Source organism: Sitophilus oryzae, unplaced genomic scaffold (genome assembly GCF_002938485.1).
Source record: "Sitophilus oryzae breed Bouriz unplaced genomic scaffold, Soryzae_2.0 scaffold_1536_pilon_pilon, whole genome shotgun sequence".
NCBI classification, from domain to species: domain Eukaryota; kingdom Metazoa; phylum Arthropoda; class Insecta; order Coleoptera; family Curculionidae; genus Sitophilus; species Sitophilus oryzae.
Genome location: NW_022146210.1, coordinates 1,651,285 through 1,672,699, shown reverse-complemented (window position 1 = coordinate 1,672,699; position 21,415 = coordinate 1,651,285). Strand labels below are relative to the sequence as shown.

The following is a 21,415-nucleotide window of genomic DNA, read 5'->3' as shown; positions in this document are numbered from 1 at the left end:
AGAAAAACAGCACTGGTCTCACAGGAACTCCACCGACTAAATAATTGCCGCACTTAGCGAAACCCGGGTGGTCTCACTGAGGAGCATTACACTTTCTTTTGGAAAGGTCACCCTGCAACACACAGGAAAATTCATGGCGTAGGCATTGCAATCAAAAACGAAATCGCCACCAAATTAACAGAAGTAGCTATTGGTGTCTCCGAACGTCTTATGACTCTAAGGTACCCCATATCAGACAAATTTTACGTCAACATCATTAGTGCCTACGCTCCCACCCTAGACTCTAAAATTGAGGATAAGGATAAATTTTACCAAGCTCTACAAAATGCTCTCCAACGAATTCCAAAGCACCAACGAATCATTTTGCTAGGTGACTTTAATGCTCGTGTCGGTAGACAACAGGAAATATGGCCTGATGTATAGGGAAAACATGGAATAGGAAACGTAAATAGCAATGGTGAACGCTTATTAACAACATGCACAGAGTATAATGTATGCAACACCAATACGTGGTTCATGTTGAAGGACAATTTTAAAGGTACCTGGAAACATCCCAGATCAGGCCACTGGCATCAATTGGACCAGGTAATCGTTCGAAGGACGCATCTAAAAGATGTCAGACTCACAAAAGACAGAATAGATGCCGAATGCGGCACTGACCACCGACTTTTAATTTTAAAAATTAAAATCCAGTTAAAACCCAAACATCCACACTGTAAAAAGCAAAACAACATGACCAGATTGAACGTACGGGGTCTAGAGACCAAAAATACCGCCGACGCCCTCCGGGAAGCCATCAACGAGTCACTTCCACCGATAACTTCAATCTCAATCTTGGAAGCTGAACAAGGCTGGACACAATTAAGAGATGCGATTCATAAAACTAGCGAAGCAGTACTGGGAAAGTTCAACAAAAAAAAACAACCAGACTGGTTTAACGAAAATCAACCTCACATATAGACCTTGTTTGAACAAAAGTATAGAGCACTTTAAGCAGTCACTGCAAATACACACAATCCAAGGCTGGTGGACAACTTTAAAGCAGCCAACAACACGCTTCGAAGAAATCTGCGCCAATTAAGGGATGATTGGTGGTCACAAAAGGCTAATCAGATTTAAGTGTACGCCACGCATCACGATTACTGTAAATTCGTCGGGGATGTAAAAGAAGTATACTGCCCAACCAAGAAGGTAAGCTGCCCAATCATGGCACAAAATGGCAAACTTCTAAAAGAGGAAGAGCAAATTAGAAACCGTTGGAAAGAGCATTACAGCCATATCCTTAACCAAGAAAACAACCCCAATATAGATGCACTAAACACAATACCTCAGTATAACAGCCTCGATGTATTAGATACCCCAATAACAGAACAGGAAATAATGGCATCCATAACACAGCTTAAAAACAACAAATCAACTGGCTGTGACGCCATCCCGGCGGAAATCTATAAGTGTACCAGTAAAGAACTTATTGGTCACCTTACGGCTCTCTTCGATTAAACTTTATGTTGCATTCATCGATCTAACAAAAGCTTTCGACTCTGTGAACAGAGATACACTTTGGGCAATTATGAAAAAGTTCGGAGTACCCAACAAATTTCTTACGGTGTGTAAAAGCCTCCATAACAACAACCAGTCAAGAGTGTCACCATCATGGATCACTGAGCGATCTCTTCCTAACAAATCAGAAGTTAGGCAGCTAGGAGTTAGCTCCATTATAATGGACAGCAAACATCAGGAGAGAGGATTGCGCATTAGATACAGATACGACGGCGGTCTGTTCAACATGAAAAGACTCAGGGCAAAAACACGTACAAAATTCATCACAGAACTTCAATACGCTGACGATTGCGCTCTAGTTGCAAACACGGTACAACAATTACAAGAAATGTTGAATACATATACCTGGGCATACGAGGATTTGGGCCTTAAGCTAAACATCGACAAAACGAAAATCATCTGCACTCCATCGGAAAATCATAACAATGCTATAAAAATCGGAGAAGGACTATTGGAACATGTAGCGGAATTCAATTACCTTGGCAGTTTGATTTCGGAAAAAGCCAAATCGACTCTGAAATTAGCACAGGATTAGCAGCGTCTCAAGAGCATTCTGGAAATTAAAAGACAGGGTTTTCTACAATCATGACTTGAGTCCAAAAACGAAACTTGCAGTGTACCGAGCAATTATAATCCACCATGTTATATGGGAGTGAAACCTGGGTGCCGTACCCCCCGCCGACACATGAACGCATTAAACAAGTTGCAACAGAGACACCTTAGAACTCTTAAGAATCTGGTGGTTCCATCATGTCTCAAACGTATAGGTCCTAGAAAAAGCTAACTGCGAGAGTATTGAAGTTATGGTTACAAAATCCCGCTTAAAATGGGCTGGCCACGTATGCAGAATGCAAGGAAACCGCATACCAAAATCTCTGCTTTACGGTGAGCTTGTAGACGGTAAGAGGAGGCCGGCTGGACAACTCAAAAGGTACAAGGACATTTTCCACGAAACTTAAAAGGGATTAACATGCAGAATCATTGGGAAGAAATGGCAGTATGTATGTATTTAATACAGTGTACCTGTATATTTTGGGGTCCCAGGGACTCCGCAACGCATGGAGTGCTAAAAATTCCGACCACTCCTGTTAAGGGTTGCTTAAATATGCATGCTAGAATAGAATAAATTATTAATACCCTGTACATTACTTTTCAGAATTAATTTTTGTACCGAGTTTAAAGGTGGGGAAATAAACTTTACTAACAAATGTTCTTGCTCCCTCAAATTTATACAGGGGTACCAAAAATTACTGATCTATTTTAATGATTTATTTTATATAAAAACTACGTTATTTCAAATCCAACACCCTATATTTTTTTAAAATTAAATCGAAGCAGATTCAAATGCCTTTTCACACTATATTAGGGTTTCCTATACCTCTAGCTCAGATTTTAAATTAAAAGCGATTTTCCAATAAAATCGCAATCAAGATGGCTGGTGTCGTCATGGCAATATTTCTAGTGACATTTAGTAACTTATTTCAAAGTCGACATTAGTTTATGGACATTATTATTTAGATTTATAACAGTTTACGTAAATTTACCTACAATAGTTTAATAAGTAAGTATTCATTATTTTATCAAGAAAAATAAAGCAGTATCTATTACTAGTGCTCAAAGATATCTAAAGAGGAATCTTCCTGATAAGCGTTACTTTGAAAAACTACTTGTCCTATCTCGAAGAGCTGGTTGTGTGGTATATAAAAAAATATATTAGGCAAAAACCTGTCGTTTGAAGTGAAGAAAATGAATTTGCCTTAATTGGCTCTTTTGCCGTAATTGACAGCACAAGAATTAATTCTCAACAGCAATGTACAGGGTGTTGACAATCTTTTTTTATTATAGCATGCATATTTAAATATCTTTAAAAATATCAAAAAGCAAAGCTTGTAATCATATTTAACCCTTATAATAAATGCCTTATTTTGTGTCCATGAATCCAAATATGGAATAAAATAACGGGCGTTCCATAAGAAAATATATAACTTTGGTGTGGATCTTAGTTCTGACGTACCCTGTACATATCAAAATAATTTTAAATTATGCACATATACCCATAAAATATTTTGTTTCTACATCTTTCCGATTTCGTAAAATCAACCGAGGCGAATGAGGTGCGCCACCCTCTATACTAAGACATTTTTTTATCTATCTACACATTTGTATGTTTGTACATTTACATCTTTGTGCATTTAATGTTTCGTTGATAGTGTTGTATTTTATTTGTGTTTGATAAAAACCATAAGCTAAATAAAAAATATTTCTTTCTGTTTCTTGTTGTATCTAGTGATTTCTCTCGTTTCTTTGGAAAATAACAAAGTGTAGAAAATATAGATATTGATGAGGACTTTTTTAATTTCTTCCTCTACCACTCCAAGTGCCCGCCCCCTATTAATGCAAGCAAAAACATTAGGCCTTCTTGTTCTAAATACAATAAAACCCCAAAAATTTATTATCTTCCACAAGTAGTTTTAGCATTTGTTCACGGGTCCAATTCAGTTTGGAAGCCGTCTATATGTAACTAGTGGATATTTAGTTAATTACATAGATAAGTTAAAAAAAATAAAACCACATCGACATCACTGACCATTGGTTATATGGTCGACATACAAAAGTGATATTTAATATTTAGGATTTTACTAGTATTTTTTACTAAAAATTCATTATAATAAAAAGTTTAAATATCTTCAGACTTTAAAATATTACTTTGAGATTTAATTGTTATCTTACACAACTATATTAAGAAATGTTAATAAAATATAAATTAATAGGATTTAATAAAGTAATAAGTATTTATTATTATATATGTACCTCAACAAAAAAAATTATATTATTTTTTTTTTATTTACCTTTTGTCAAATGCAGCCTATGTTGCAGTAAAGAGTTTCAACAAAAAAAATCTATTCGCACGTCGGCGTCGTGTCGCTACTTTTGATGTTGCAGGCAGCAAAGAAATATGGCACGTTGACGCCTGAAACTTTAGAAAGTGCACGTTAGTTTGTTCAGATGAGGGTTCACTAAAGTTGCGTAGTTTTTCATATTACTAGAACCACAGATAAGATATACGTGTGCTATGTTATATGTGACAGCAACGCAGTAAAAGTAGCTGTGTCTGACCTTAGCTTAAGGCTATTTTTTAACGTCCACTATAATTTTCAGTACGGCAGCTTCAGTGGTTGCACCCTATATTGCTTATGAAAACATAATTTTCCGCTTCGATAGTCCTGGATGAGATGAGACTCACCCCCCTATGTCAATAATATAAATTGCTTTTATTTGCAGACCATGCAAATTTGACGCCGCTGTTGCGAGCTCACAACTTCTGCCATTAATATGCATTAGATTAGTTTAAGCTGATCCCGTCGTTTGGATTATAATTTAACCAATTCGATGAATTTTCAGAGTTTCATCGATGTTTCAATGTTCTTTTTGTGTTACGATAATGTAACTTAACTTGTTTTTATCGGACAATAAACCGATGAAAAAAAAAACACAGGTTTAATATGATAAATTTTATATTTCATTTTCTGGACATACTTTAAATTTATATTGCATTATTATATCGGTTTTATACCAAATAATCCCTTCATTGTAATTTGTATTCTAAATATTTAAAATATACCGAGTCTTAAATAAGTGCAAATATTTTCATGGCTGCGGATGGTAGACCTCGATAAAAGAAACATATTTCCTCGTACCACTTTTTTATTATTTTTTCAAATATGTCCAAAATACCTGAGATAGTTTACTTACAAAATTAAAAAAAATATGTATTATATATTATTCTCTCGATTTTGAGAACCACTGAATCTTTTCTGGGTTTTCTTTCTTGTAAATTTAATCTACTACCTATGTTATATACTATATTATGAAGATATTATGTTTTTTTAACTAACAATTCAAAAAATTTCTCAAACATTCCAAATTTTCAATTTTTTTTTCGCAAAAAAAAACTCATAAACCAACCTCTAAAAATGTTTGCACTTATTTAAGACTCGCCCTGTCCTGTATAGTTTTAAGATATATTTATAGCATTAGATATATTATTATTATTATTATATATTAGATTAGATAGCATTTTACCTCAAAAATAAACAATATACCACAAACCTGGTCTATCTATCAATTAAAATTTGTAAATAATAATATATTATATTGTTTTATTGGGAGTAAAAATGATACTTTTTGTGGTTAGGTCCGACATACAGGCGAAGCACAAAAGGTCATTTTTATTCCAAATAGACGATTTCAAATGCCAGAAATATTTTTTTAAACAATTTCAAACATTCCAAATAATATAAACAGATTTAAAAGGAATACTTTGTAAGTAATTATATTATATCGAGAAACTATGGTTACGCTCGTTAAATTTGACACTTTATGTCAGTTTAATAATATATTTTCCTAATTTTATGCATAGTGTGCTTAAAAGTTATGTTTTAAAGTTTGCTTAAAGGTGTTTTACTTTTGTGACTAGGCAGTCAAATTACTTTTTTATTTGTCAATCACATTGTTAATCATCATTTTCAATCATTGTTAATCATCATCATTGTTAATTACATCGCAAAAACTAATACTTCTGTGATGTTTAAAAAAATATTATTAAAGACTGTCAGAAGTTGTGAGATTACAATGGTCTGCAAAAAATATATTTCTCGAGCTCTGGAACCATTTCTGCTGATTCTTATATAAAATGTTATCCTGAATCTAAATATAGCTCCTGTTTTCTCCACCACTCCCTTTTTTGGGGGAACCTCTTTATTTGTATCGCAGTTTAGTGGCTTTTCGGTAATAATAATAATTTTATGGATATGAATTTAATTTAAAGAAGTGAAATAATAATTATTTTAGCTGTAAACAATAATAAATAAAAATATCTCTTTCTACCTTTATTTGGAGATTGCTAGTCATTTTCACTCTGAGGTATAATTCTGTTATTCCAAAGATTAGCAGTACTCCGCCAAAAGGCTTGCATTTGCATTGCACTTCCCTGAAAATATCTGCTCCAGCTTAGCTATGTTTTGATTGACCTGTTCCTCGTGTTCAAAACTGTCCTCTATATTTGGAAAATGCTTGAAACTAATATTTAGATAATCGATGCGACGGAAAGCACATTCGGCACCGACCACAAGCGACCAAGAATTAAAATTCATATAAATCCGATTAAAAGTCGGCACCTATCTGCTTTAGCAACAAGTACCGACCAGTTTTGTCTGTGTGCGGGTATGTTTAAAAGCGCATTTAATTATTGGCGCTTACAAGCTTTTTTGCCAGCAAGCAGGCAACCTACTTTCTTTGTGTCCATATATCCTTACATATGATATTATGTTTTATACCGCATAATCGAAAAAAAAAACGGCGTCGAGTTGGCTTGGAAATGAACATCGATGACATTCCCCGTATAGTTTTACATATAAAATAACAGCGATCTTCATTTCCTAGCCATCGTTGACACCGTTTTTTTTTTCGGTCATACGTTATAAGCAATATCTTCTAGTCGGCACCTATCTGCTTTAGCAACAAGTACCGACCAGTTTTGTCTGTGTGCGGGTATGTTTAAAAGCGCATTTAATTATTGGCGCTTACAAGCTTTATTGCCAGCAAGCAGGCAACCTACTTTCTTTGTGTCCATATATCCTTATATATGATATTATGTTTTATACCGCATGATCGAAAAAAAACGGCGTCGAGTTGGCTTGGAAATGAACATCGATGACATTCCCCGTATAGTTTTACATATAAAATAACAGCGATCTTCATTTCCTAGCCATCGTTGACACCGTTTTTTTTTCGGTCATACGTTATAAGCAATATCTTCAGCAGGTATATTGCCTTTAATAAAAATTACATAGCACTATAAACGGGGTCGGCATTTCTGTCGGCTTCGATTTTTGTGAGTACGAAGAGTACTGTCAATATTCTCAGTACAATAAGATGTACTGAATTAAGAAGAGAAATATTTTTCCAAGGGCATGAAATCAAACGTGGGATTAATTGGTTATGTAATAAATACTTCGCATTTTTCTTTCTCCGACTTACTAGATCTCCATAGTGATTCACTCCTAGACACATAAACACCGACTCAAAACTTCGCTTGCCAATAGGGTTAATAGCATCGCTCGCTGTCTACAGAACTGCAGAAAAACGTGTTATACATTTCTCCATAACAAAATTTTACCCCTTGTACGTGATTGCAGAGATTTACTGATGATCAATCCAACTTTTCTAGTTTTGTCACTGACGACTATGCTCAGGAGTATGGAGCAACACCGACTGAGCATAAAAACGATCCAGAGTACAACCAAAAAAAAATACACAAAATATATCGGAGCCCGTTATATTTATGTTTTTATCCTTTTCAGAATGGCCAGTCTCCAGCAAACCCAAATTAGTCAAAACTTACCGTCAGGAGGTCAGAACCACACTCTTCCGGCGCAAGTGGCGCCACCACCGTCCGCACCGATCGTTGTGCCGGTTTTCCCTCTGCGACCCGCTCCGGCACCCGCATCGTCACACTACTCGCCGTACTCCCCGTCCAGATTCCATATCGACAAAAGATGCCAGCATCGCTGCTCCTGGAAATGTCTCAGTATCGGATTGATATTACTTAGCGTGTTGTTGACGGGAATGTTGACATATTTTGCAGGTAAGTGAGTCTAAAGTATTAAGCCTCGTACAGACCTGAACTTTGCGCCAAACAACAAACCGGAACAACAACCAAACGGCAAATGACACTCAAGTTTGGACGGTCTACGAACATGTTTGCAAATTTTGGCTGTTCGCATTGACGCTATCGTTCGCTTCGAAGTCGATCCATCGATTGTCGATTCAAATAAAATGCCTGCGAATGCGTTTGCAGGTTTGGAAGGGAACAAACACAAAACGGCGAGAGCTAGTGATTGGCATTACGATTTTTTTTAATGAATCGAATCACACGATTCAATTTCTCATATTTAATCGACTCTTATTATTGGATGGTTTGCACACCACATTCCAAAATTTACCATTCTTAAAAACAAGAATCGTAACTGTCACTACCGGTGATAATTTAGACGGACAATGACTTGGACCAGAAAAAGAAATATACAGTTCTTTCATTTGATTTTCAACACTTTATGACAATGGCGTTATTGGATTGATTATTTTACCAATAATATTAAATTATCAATCCAATTCATATATACTATTTATTAAAGACTTCTTAATACCAATTTTTAATAAGTATATATTTTTGTATTATGTATTTCGTTTTGAAAAATATCTATAAGTGTATTTTATAAATAAAAATTTTTGTTACTTTCAGCTGTGAGTTCGATGAAACCAAATATTGATTCTTCAAATTGTATACTAGTGCAAGATGTAAAGGACGGTGCAACGCAAGATCAAATGACAATGGGCTCCGAATCTACACAAATTCCTACAGAAGGTATGTGCTAAACATCTTTATCAAGTGTACCGTATGATCGAAAAAAGGGCGTCTAGTTGAATGGCAAATCCTCTCGAAGACATTTGCCATGGCTTCATTTCATAGCTATCGCTGACGCCGTTTTTTTTTATTATGCGGTATATACCATACGCGTTAAAACAACAGCGCTAAAGATGGTTGAGGAATGACAATGGATGATAATTTAGGCGAGGTCAAGCTCTAGACGTCATTTACTTTAATAATTTTTTGGAAATAGATTTGTTACGTATGTATATCCCATAGATACCTCGTTTTTTAAACTTTCTGTAATTAGTGTTAATTTTGACAAGTTTTATACATATATACCTATGACGTCTAGGGATTTACCTCGCCATAAGTATGATCGATTGTCTTTCCCCAGTCGTCTTTGACGCCGTTTTTTTTTAGTAATACGGTAAAATACCTAACATAATATTTGATTTATTTTTCTGTTATATATAAGCTATTATATATTTTTGTGATTACTGATATTGATCAACAATAATAAGTAACAATATAACAAATATACAATTATAACGGATGAGAACTGCCATGAGAATTTTAAAGTTGCTTACAGGTTGATTCCCAGTATAACTTCCGTATCAACTACCTTCTGTTTACGTAAAATATTGTATCATGTAAATGAATTGGACAATGCACACTATCCGTTCCCTTTCCCTTCCGTTTCGTCCCCGTTCCATATCCTTTCCTTTCATAGATTTTTTTGGCAGAAGGACTGAAGCGTATCGGAAAGAGCGTTCTTACGTTCCTATATTATATATTACCAGTACATTGCTTTATAGAAGTAATTATTTTAAATTATTATTATCATTTATATACGTAAGGTGCCCGGTGGCGTAGAGGTACAGGCTCTCGTCTACCAATCTCAAGGTAGTGGGTTCGATTCCCACACCCGGCATTGCATCAGCCGACTATTTTTATTAAAATAAAAATAGTTTGGGTACCTAGGTCGACTCAGCCTTAAATGAGTACTTGGGATTCACAATCCTGAGGTAATAATAGGCGGTTGAAGCGTAATGCTAGCCACATTACCTTCCTTGTATACCGAACGGCTCTATTATGGCAAGATGTACCTTGCTACTCCCAAGGCGTTAAACGCTATATACGGGAGCTATTATTATTATTATTATTATTTGTATACGTTATTGTCAAATATAATTTGTGATATTAACATAAAATTCCCTATTTTCGCCAACTAGATTATTAGAGCATAATAGCTTTATGCGCTTCCCATTGATACATTCTTTGGAAGTCAGCTTCGGAAAAATATTATTTCTCTAAGAAACTATGCGAGGGTTTTTTTTTCACAAGAGACAAAAAATGTAGTAAATACTAGGACCATTTTTCGAAGAAAAAAATTCGAAACGGAAGGTATAGTGAGAATAACCATTAGTTGATAAATTTTATGTGTGCAAAACTAATTATTGTGCTATTTAAGATTTTGCTATAAGAGAGTAATGAGAAAGCAGCGAGCTTTTCAATGATATGTCATATATGTGAGATTGTAATAGGAAATTTAGGAAAGATATCTTATAAGAAGCGGGCAAAGTGAACCAAAAAGTATCTAATTATGATTTCTCCTTCAATCCCCTTGTATATTATTTATGATTTGATTAATATCTCCCCTAGATATATATGTTTGTAGGTATATTAAAGTAATATATTACAAGAAAATCCAGTTAATACTTATAAGATAAATACCGTATGATCGAAAATATCGGGGTAAAAGACGGTTAGGCAATGACAAATGATAATTTTAGGAGAGGTCAATCTCTAGACGCCATTTACTAAAAATTGACATAAAATTTTCAAAAATTAACAGTAATTATAGAAACATTAAAGAATATTAGAACGTTTCCAGACACACAAATATATTTCAAAAAAATATTTTTTCTCGAATTTTAAACTACAAAATTTAAAAGGCATTTTTACTCAATACAAAAATAAATAACAACCTTCTTATGACCAACTGACAGTAATCGACATTAAAATATAAAGAAGAGTACGTATCAAGTAATGACGTCTAGGGTTTAACCTCGCCAAAATTATCATCGAATGACAATTCCCCAGCTGCTTTTACCGTCCTTTTTTTTGGCCGTATGGTATTTAAATCGACTGAAATATTGGTAGTCTTACACTGCCCTACTTTCTTTAAAAGTTACTTTAAAATGTTTTAAATTTCAAATTAGAATTATTATTTTGCAAAGTCACGAGCCTGAATGACATTCCTACTTTAAAATAACGACACTATGCTCTGCATTTGTCTTTGTTTTTTTAGTTAACGACTCTTGAATTTTAATCAAGACTTTGTTTTAGTCGTTATTGAAATTTGTATTAATATTTAGTAGTCGCAATGTAACTAAACATATATAAACGATTGCAATTATTGAGTAAATATTTTTAAGGAACCATAAAAATATAATTTAGAAATACCTACAAAATAAAATAAATTTATAATATTTATTCAAAGCTGAACAAAGTTGATAATAAAATATTTTATCTCGATAGACAAAAAAAAAGTTACTAAGTATTTTTAAACAATTCTCTATAAAAAATGTATTTATTTATGTAGTTATTATGAATCTAGAAACTTTATATAATTAAACCAACACAGTAAAACCAAAATAAATTTTAGAAACAATGAAGTAAATTCTCTATTTGGCTTAGTACTTTCTTAGTTAGTTCAAGGAAAGGAAATATTTTCGCAATTGCCAATTATGCTTATAACTTTGATTTTTAAAACTTTACTTTTGTTGCGTAAATGCCAATGAACTTTAATTATTTTATACTTCCTTTCAATCGAATTATTAATTTACGAAATATATTAATATTAAATATGTTATTTTATATATCGAATAATTCCATCCTCGACAATATTATTACTAAAGGTGCATCGTAAACACGTTACCATTAATTCTTACCATCACACAGTGTGGCGTGGTATATGCGTTAAGGACAAAATTAGATATCTCAAAAATGAGTGAACCAATTTCAATTCTGTAAACGCTGTTTTATTACTTATAGTTTAGACTAAAAAAATACAGGAGTAATGAGTAGGTATGCAATGAGCAAATATATATATAGGGTGTCACAATAGTGCGTTATCGGTTGATATTTTAATAACTAACCCAAACAACTAGCGATAGAGAAAAAATTCGCTTAAAAAATTGTGCAGTAATTAGGTTGCATAATCTAAAAATATTTTCATTCATACAGGGTATTTCAAAAATCTGTACCAGAGCAAAGCTGTGTTTTTCTGATGAAACACCCTGTAGAATTCTTCATATTATTTGGCATCTACGCAACATTTTAGGCACATTTCATGTATAATATACTATACCTAAATTCAACTGCTTTCAAGCTATTAAGGTAAAATTGGCATTTTACATTCTTGAACCATTAATAGTATAATAACGATTAGAGTTAACAAAAAATAAATTTCACTTTCCCATCTTAACTTTTCAAATACTATCCGAAAGTCACAATGTTGGTACCAATGAAAGAAGAATGACAATGTACGCTACTAGATTTGGTGCTACCATGATGTACCAAGGTACCACCATAATTGAATAGGCCTTGAAGAGTTGAAGTGAAATTTATTTTTCCTATCTCTAACCGTTTTTGTAGGTGCTATAAATAACAGTTATCAACATATCAATCGAGGACGCTCTACTGGGACACCCTGTATATTTATGTTTTACATTTTGCATACAAGTGACTAAATTACTTGTATTTTTCTATGGTTGTGGTAGGACTAATACATTTAATTATTTGTCACAAGAATTGAGGTAAAATAAAGCCCGTTAGGAGCAAACACTATTTCCTAAGTCTACTTTAGATTTTCTCAGTTCATTAATTAAACCTACTCTACTTGGGGTTAAACTAGAACGTGTACAAAAATGAACAAGAAACTTTCAAAAAAACATTTAAATTAAAACAATAATTGCAATTTTAATCAGAATATGAAGACTCTTCATCACTATTATAATTAACGAATTCCTCTAAATCTAGATCTAAACCGTGACTTATATTTTCTTTTTTCTTCAGATAATTTTTTATTTCTTCATCTGAACTTACACATTTTCTGGTGGTTATTTTTCTTTTTGAAGAAATAAAAGGATCTGAGGTAAGAAGAAGAATGCGGAATAAATCTTTATTTGATGCTATTCTAGAGCATTTCCGGGTATGAGATAATCGATGCTTTCTTACCTCCTTATGCCTAGCTTCAAGAGCATCTTCACAAATTTCTCCGATTGGTAAAGAAAAGGCATCGATTATCTCACATCCATGAACTAGCACTTTATGAAGGCATATTGTACCATTTGTATAGCTTTATATATAAAGTCCTCGTTTCCTCTAGAAATAATTTAAATTTTACTAAATCAATTATGCCTCCACTTGCTAAAACCCGTAAAATAATTGAGAACTTTTCAATTAAATTTTTGTCAACCCCAGTGATATCAGAGCTTTTGTTGGGATTCTGGAAAAATTTTCGGGCAGTGTTCCCGTCATTTGAAGAGCCATACCCTGGTTTTGGTTTGTCCACTGTTAAAGCCATTTTGGTTTTGAAATCTGCTTGGATTTGTTTTTTGTTGGCTTCTACGATAGTTTTGCTTTCAGTCCCTCGAACTTGCCATGACTTTATTGGAAGCCGGTATCCGATGTGCAAAAGGCACTCGAAAAAACGAATCCAACAATGTAATGTGGACAAACCAAAGCGATAATTATCTGGGTTAGATGGACGACTACTTACTTCAGTTGTATTCATATCTTTAGGGGTGGCTCCGCAAATAATACACTTCATTGTAGAATTTGTTTCCGAGAGTATATTGGTCACACTGCCGTCCATCATCGTTAACGACAATTCAGCTTTGATTTCACATTTGTGACCATCTTTAGTTTCAATTTCCATAGGCTGTAAATTTTGGATTTTTTCATTAATTTCTTTTTCCGCATTAAGCACAAGATTCGAATTTTCTTTTTGAAACAAAAACTTAATTGGCCTACAGTATAAAGTTGACGAGGTCCTAAGATTTCTCCATATTGCTTTTTCTGTTTCCTCATCAACTAGCCTTAGAGGCACCATTGCTATTAAAAATAAAAACTCGTCTGTGCTTTCCGTGTTACTAAACTTTTGCTTGTATTGACTATGCCCAGAACTGCCGTCCATGCCCTATTTGCATATAAGTTTTAGGCGCTTTTGACTGTCTACATCAGTTAATTTCAAAATGCTCTCTATAGTTTTTTGTGAAAGCTCTTGTATCAGTTAAATTGATTTTAGAAGGTAAAATAGCATTCTTTGCTTGTTTGAGTTGAAAATAACTTGGAATGCAGTTCTGGGCTTTGGCATTGATGACGGATCTAAGAATAATGTATTTTCTTATGGATATGTCTAAGTCTATCATAAGGGATAAAGCTTCAACAGCAGTAAAAGTTGTGGTTAACTGGCCACGCACAGTTCCTGAAACAGTTTCTGCAGCGAACCGTAGCTCTTCGGGGGTTCTGTCGACTAACTCTGCCACGCGCCTTCTTTTTGTTATAGACGAAGCTTCCTCAAAAGGAACTCTGGGTCTTCCAACTGAACGGCTGTCAGTTTTCTTAACTTGATTACTATTATTGTAACTTGATTACTATTATTGTACTCGTATATGACCTGTTCTAGCCAATCCCTCTCGCCTCTTAAAGTTGGTTTCGGGAACAATCTACTTTTTGCCATTTTAAGGCAATTTTTAAACCGAAAAACTGGCCACATTTCTGAAGTTCATCTTGCAACTGCTTGGAAGGTTCATATACATTAATGAGGTTCAATATTTTTTCGTATACGACCTGCTTTCTATTTCTTTTTGGACTTGTTAACCAAGCTTCTACCAAGTCCTTATTTTTGACTACGACACCTCTCTCTAAAAAAAATCATAACTCCGTTAATAGTAACCCATGGTGATTAAAAATTTGTCTGTGACAACACCATTAGTTTATGAACAACTGATAAAATGATAAAAAAGTACAATAGGTGATCAGAAGTGATTTTTTTTTAAACTTACAAAACTAAAAATTAGAAATTACAAAAAAACATGAACAGGAAACTTTAAACCGTTCTGAATCCTTAACTGGACTTAGTGCAAAAAGTAATATTAGGTAGCAATATAAAGTACTTACCTTCAGGAATAGAACCCATTTTGATTTTATGGAAAAACCCAAAACACTTAATTATAAACACAATTAATTGGACAGGTAAATAAATGCGTGTATTAACTTAAAATTTGACAAATCTTGACATGTCAAAGTTTATGCGCGCAGATAAACAAAAGCATAGCCAACTACGATTTGCTATTATACTTACGTTATATAGTGACCAATATTGTATCCAAAGATGTTATACAAATTCTCATATTGCATAGTTTAAAATTGCGTTTGGTTTGAATTTTGTCCATTACATGCCACACTGTGCATCAGTTCTTTTTTATTTAAAAGTTTCATACAAATTTTGCAATCAAGTTCTCAAATTATTATTCAATGCGAAACTTTATTCATAGTTCTTAAAATTCAAAAAAGGATTATTTACTAACACATTATTTAAGCTTATTATTAAGTTGGCAATATTGCGCATGCCACGTTCCGAAAACATGTAGTATATCTAATAAAAGTAAAAATTAAATACGAAGAATGTATAACTTTGAGGAAAACCTCATTGTAATATTGAGCAATAAAAAGGATTGGAAGAGAGAAACGTTTGCTCAGCAGATAAAAGACCGTACCATAACGTGGTATACTGATGATTGCAAAACCAATTCGGGAACAGGGATACGAGTATTTGGGCCGAAAACTAAATACTCCGAACAAAGTATGGCCCATACCCCAATACCTCAGCATCCTTCAGGAACAAATCTACGTTATCGAAAAATGCGTACAACTTGTCCTACATAAGAACTATCGGAACAAAGAAATAGCCATCTTAACCGAAAGTCAAGCAGCATTAAAGCAATCAACTCAATAACCATCAATTCAAAGTTGGTCAAAGAATATCTAGAGAAGTTGAAGTCAAAGAATATCTAAGAAGTTGAACAAATTAGGAAAAGAAAATAAAGTCCTACTACTCTGTGTGCTGACCCACCAAGGGCTAAAAGGTGATGAAAAAGCAAACGATTTGGCTAGAAAAGGAGCGAATACTACACTAACTGGACCAGAACAGTTCTGCTTTCCAAGTGGAAACCAACTTCAAAAGGTGCATACCAAAGTTACATAGGTGAAAAATCAAAGATTTTCCTTGATAAGCAAGAACAATATTCGGATTGACAAAGGGTTTTGATTGACACTGTCTCCTCAACGAACACCTCAGTAGATTGAAGATAAGAAACAATGGTGATTCCAGATTCTATGAGAAAAATGGTAAAATAACACCTCATCACTGAGTGCGCCGAGACGACAATCATTCGTGCTATAAACTTTGGTAGGACTGATATCGGAGATAACAGTTAGTAACCTCTGTTAAACCATTTCAGATACTGGCCCTTATCAAAGCTCTGACACTGTATGATGAGTTTTAACTCAAAAATGGGGAGACGCAATAAATCTATAATGTTCCGGTGATTAACTTTCCCTCTATTACAATCTACATCTACAACATATTATCACATTATTAAGCTTATTATTAAATGGGCTACATTACGTATACAACATTATAACAATATGTAGTATATCCAATAAAAGTAAAAATGAAATTTCCCAAAACTATACTAAATTAACTGTATCACATTTAATCGTATTGGGTTTAGTTTAGATAATATTTACCGCAACTCCGAACAAACACAATCCACGGATTATTTTAAATTTTAAATTAATTTAGACCAAACTATGCGTAATGTGTTTTAATAATAATTATGAGTAAAATAGAGTTTGGGAAAGTTAATGCTGTGATTATATATGAATGTTTGCCTTATAACGACTAAAATAAGCCTATTTAACATTAAATAATTTTATAAATTTCAAAATTGTTGTTTCGGTTTATTTTGATAAGCATAAATATATACCGATTAATTATGCACTGAAATAGCAACGAATGCGATAATTTACAATATTTTAAACATTTACTTTTAATATGTACATCGACAGATGCAAATTATATTTTGTACAGTTTCTAACTATCCGATTCCTTTTCTGTATCTCTAGTAACTTTCAGTAATTTCACTATATTAATATTTTTACCACTAAAAATGCACTTCACTGGTCCTAGTTTTAAGTTCATCTGTACAGGGTGGCGCCTCTCGTACGCCGCGGAGGCTCCAAAAAGAACGACAGTTTGTATTGAAATGAAATTTTGTGAGCATATGTAGGATTTAGAGCACTTTTTAATTTTTTTTTTGTTTTGGAATGATAACCTTAAAATGACCCTTATGCTCTATTGGAATAGAATATAAGGTTGTACTATTGGTACATCTAATAAATAAGTAAGAAGCATTGCAAATAAAATAAATCATGTAATTTTTATAATCGTTTCAGACAGTAAAATATTTTCTAACGATATTTTTTAATATACTGATAATAAAATTAAAATTATAAGTTACTTAAATTTTATAAATTAATTATTTACTAATCAAAGCTATATGCTTTTCTAAGCGGTCTTTTAATATTACATAGGTGTGCTTTATCGCGAGACTCTGTTGTCGCGGTTTTACGTTTCATGTTCAGAGATAAGATTTTAGTTGGCCTTGCAAATTTTTCTGCGTTCTTTTGTCGGACATGTTTCTTGACTCCAACTTCTTGACCTACCACAAATAAATCTGGGTTGTCACGGTCTTTACTATTTATTTTTCTAATAACTTTTTCTATTTGTTTAATTAAATTTTCATTGATTTGTTAATGCAGCAATTTCGATTCTTCCTTATGTTCATTTACAAAATTGTTTAAAGGTAATTGATCAATTTTAAGGTCGAATGAATCATTAGAAGTTATATGGCTGTTTATAATATCGATTGGTTTTAATTTTGTAGAATGTAAAGTATGATTGTACGCTAAAATAGCATAAACCATTTTTTGGTTAATAGGTGTTTAATAATTTTATATGTTCAAACAAAGTTGAATGTAGACGTTCGATAACCCCGTTAGATTGTAGGTGATTTGGGGAACAAAAGTGTATTTTATTGTATGCAACCCTAATAATTCACTAACAAGAGTATTCTTAAATTCTGTATCAACGTCAATTTGCTTTGGTACGCCATGATGTGAGAAAAAGGATAATAAATTATCGACAATTTCTGTACCCGAAGCTGATTGTATTGCGTACGCTTGTGCGTATTTTGAGAAACAAAGAGAATTTTTTTAATTTTTTTAATAGAATCGACGGTATTCTTCAGAATTGTTGTAACAGCTTTTTCATTTCGAGCTATAGTTAAAGACTCTGGTATCTCGCAATTGTGCAGCTCACCGTTTTTATAGTTGTTTTTTATTCCATTGACCTGTTCCGCATGTGGCGATACTGTAATACAGTTCAACCTTGTTTGAGTGCGATGATACTGTAATTTCATCTTCGCGTGTGGTGTTAACAAAAATCAATTCTTATAATCTAAGTTAGCTTGTAAAAGTTTCAAATTATCAAGTCCTAGAAGTCCATCAAACACGTTGTGAAATTTGAATAAACAGAATTTTAGTCTTTGTTTTTTAGATAAGTTGAATATTCTTGAAATAGGAATATTTGCACTATATTGATGTGTCGATTTTTGAAAAACTGTCGACGCTATAAATGGATCTTTAATAATATTTTGTGAATAAAATTTTTCTGCAATATGCGGATTTAGAAATGATTTAGTTGAACCTGAATCAATAAGTATTTTTAAATTGTGTTCAGCAAAAATTACAAAGGGTAACTCTCTAGAGCTAAACATATTAAAGGAAATTATTTCTGGTGTTATATATCTTTGCTTGTCGAGTTAATTTTCGTATTCTTGTTCTTGTGGAAAATCGTTTAAATTTTCGGCATATCAAAAATCACTTTCGTACTCGTTTTCGAAATTATCACTCTGAATTTCAGATTAAGGTTTTTTGTCAATTTTTCGTTTTGATATTATGTAGTTCCTCACAGGCAAATTGAGGTGGACCGAAATTATTAAAATTAGGATTGATATTCGGGCTAAAAACAAAAATTATTTGTACTGTTAGATAAATTATTAGACAACTGAGGTTTAAGCATAAATTTCCTGAATTTTTCACTCACAAACTGTAGGGCTTTCATTAAATTTTGGGGGCGCATACAACGTATTGCTGTGCCAAGAGGCTCCCTTAATCCCGATAAAAGTGTTTTCAAGGCAAGTTCATTATACAATTTCCTTTTTTTAATTTTAGCTGTCTGTGTTAGTTCATGTAAATCAATATGAGAACACAGTAAATTTAGTATATGAAGAACTCTATCGTGAATTGATTGGGTTTTTTCATTAGGATTTTGTCGCAACATAACCATATCTCTCTTAAGGCATACTTAATTTCTTTGATCGGCAAAATAACGCCGAAGAGTGTCTTTTAATTCATCAAGTCATGACGTTCTGTATATTAACAATTAATTTTGAATTTTCCGATCAACGAGTTAAGTAAATAAGTATTGTAACACAGAACTATTATACCTATAGCGCCCCTCATGGACCGGACCGATCGGACGAGTCCATTATCAAGAGAGTGAGGGACAGTAGGAAGAAGAATAACATATGATGAGTATCTTAAGTAGTGTGAAAGTATTGTCACGTAATAGCTATTTATGTAACTAGTACCTAAAATGATGTTTTTTAGGACGAATCATTACTGTTTGCGGACGAGGCGTTAGCCGAGTCCGAAATAGTAGATGAGTCCTAAAAAACATAATTTAGGTACGTGTTACATACACTATTTTTTGTCATACGCTTTTTACAGTTTTTTAGAACGCATATTTGCAAATTTTCCATATTTGAAATTATAATGTTTGAAAAAGTTGGCTTATAAATTCATATCTTAGTAACGAGTTTGTTTATTTCATCGCATTTTGACATGTCATTCGAAATTTGTCACAAAATCACACAAATTCATCAACAATTTTAAAATGTTCCAAAATCCCGAACATATTGCTAATAAGGCCAAAGAAATCGTGTTGGATTTACTTCCTGTGAAGTCTCGTGCCATTTACCAGAAAGAATATGATGTTTTTAATGAATGGAAAGACAAAAATGGCGTATTCGTTGTAAATGAAGATGTATTGCTAAATTATTTCACGAAAAGTAAGTACCTAGGTACTTACTTTAAACAAATAACTTAGCTTTTGATATTGTTAGTATTTAATAATTTAATTATAAATATATGTATAATTTTATGTGATTTTGTGACAAATTTCGAATGACAAAATAAAACAACCAAATAACGAATTTAGACATTTTAGTCCATAAAGGTTGCCATGACGACCTTTACGGCCTAGGCCGAAAAAGAAACATTTTACGGACTGAAATGAGTCCGTAAAATAGCTGTTTTTGGGAGCGTATGACAAAAAGTTTATTAATAAAAGTGTTTGTTAAATTCTTCGAGTTTTGTCACAAAATTTATGGTTCGACACACCACAAAATAAATGTAACGGAACCCCGTCACAAATTGGCGCCCAATCGTGGACCATAAAAGGTGAAAAATCGTAGAATTGTTCCAAAAAACCGAAGTCTTGCAGTCATAGTGGTTCGCCCCGAATAAGCCTTTGCAGTCGTAAAGCAATACCGGATATTTGGCAATCCTTTCCTGAAACAAGAAACTTTCTCCACGAAATTTCAATTCGCGAATGGTTTAACTGATTAAGGAGTAACAAAACACTCAAATAAGACTTTCTTTTACATCAGTGTGCTCACGGTTCAAGAAAATCAACAGTATTTATAAATACCCATCGAATTCTGTGCAACCACGGACACACACAGATATAATTTACGTTCCCGTCAGAACTACCCGCAAAATAACGAAAACATGACGTCAATAACAATGAGTGATGAACAGTTTCAACAACTCTTAGCCAGACTTTCTGTAGGTAATCAAAATCCTACTCAAGTTGCTTCAGCTCAAAATGGAAATTTTACTGGTTGTTTGTCGAGATTTGATGGTGCAAAAATCTCCAGTGTTCAAGCATTTATTGACTCCGTATCGATATATAAAGACTGTGCGCAAGTATCAGATGAAAATGCGTTGAAAGGGCTTCCGATGTTACTAGATGGTTTCGCTGCCGAATGGTATCAAGGTGTAAATGCTACCATAAGTACCTGGAAAGAAGCAATTGATCTTTTGAAGCTTACGTTTGGCCGCAAAAACCTGCCTATCGTGTATATCGTGAATTATTTGCAAATGAACAAGATGAAAGTACACCTACTGACATTTTCGTTTGTAAAGCCCGTTCTACGCTAGCAC

General features: G+C 33.4%; 1 protein-coding gene across 1 annotated transcript in view; it reads left to right on the top strand.

Annotated features, from left to right (window-relative positions):
• Nucleotides 1-21,415, top strand: part of LOC115878913 (teneurin-a-like) — a 173,942-nt gene that overhangs the window by 71,238 nt on the left and 81,289 nt on the right. The window contains exons 2-3 of the mRNA XM_030895523.1: nt 7,923-8,206; nt 8,864-8,986. Of these exons, the coding sequence (XP_030751383.1) occupies nt 7,923-8,206; nt 8,864-8,986 (407 nt within the window). The remainder of the gene's footprint in view (nt 1-7,922; nt 8,207-8,863; nt 8,987-21,415) is intronic.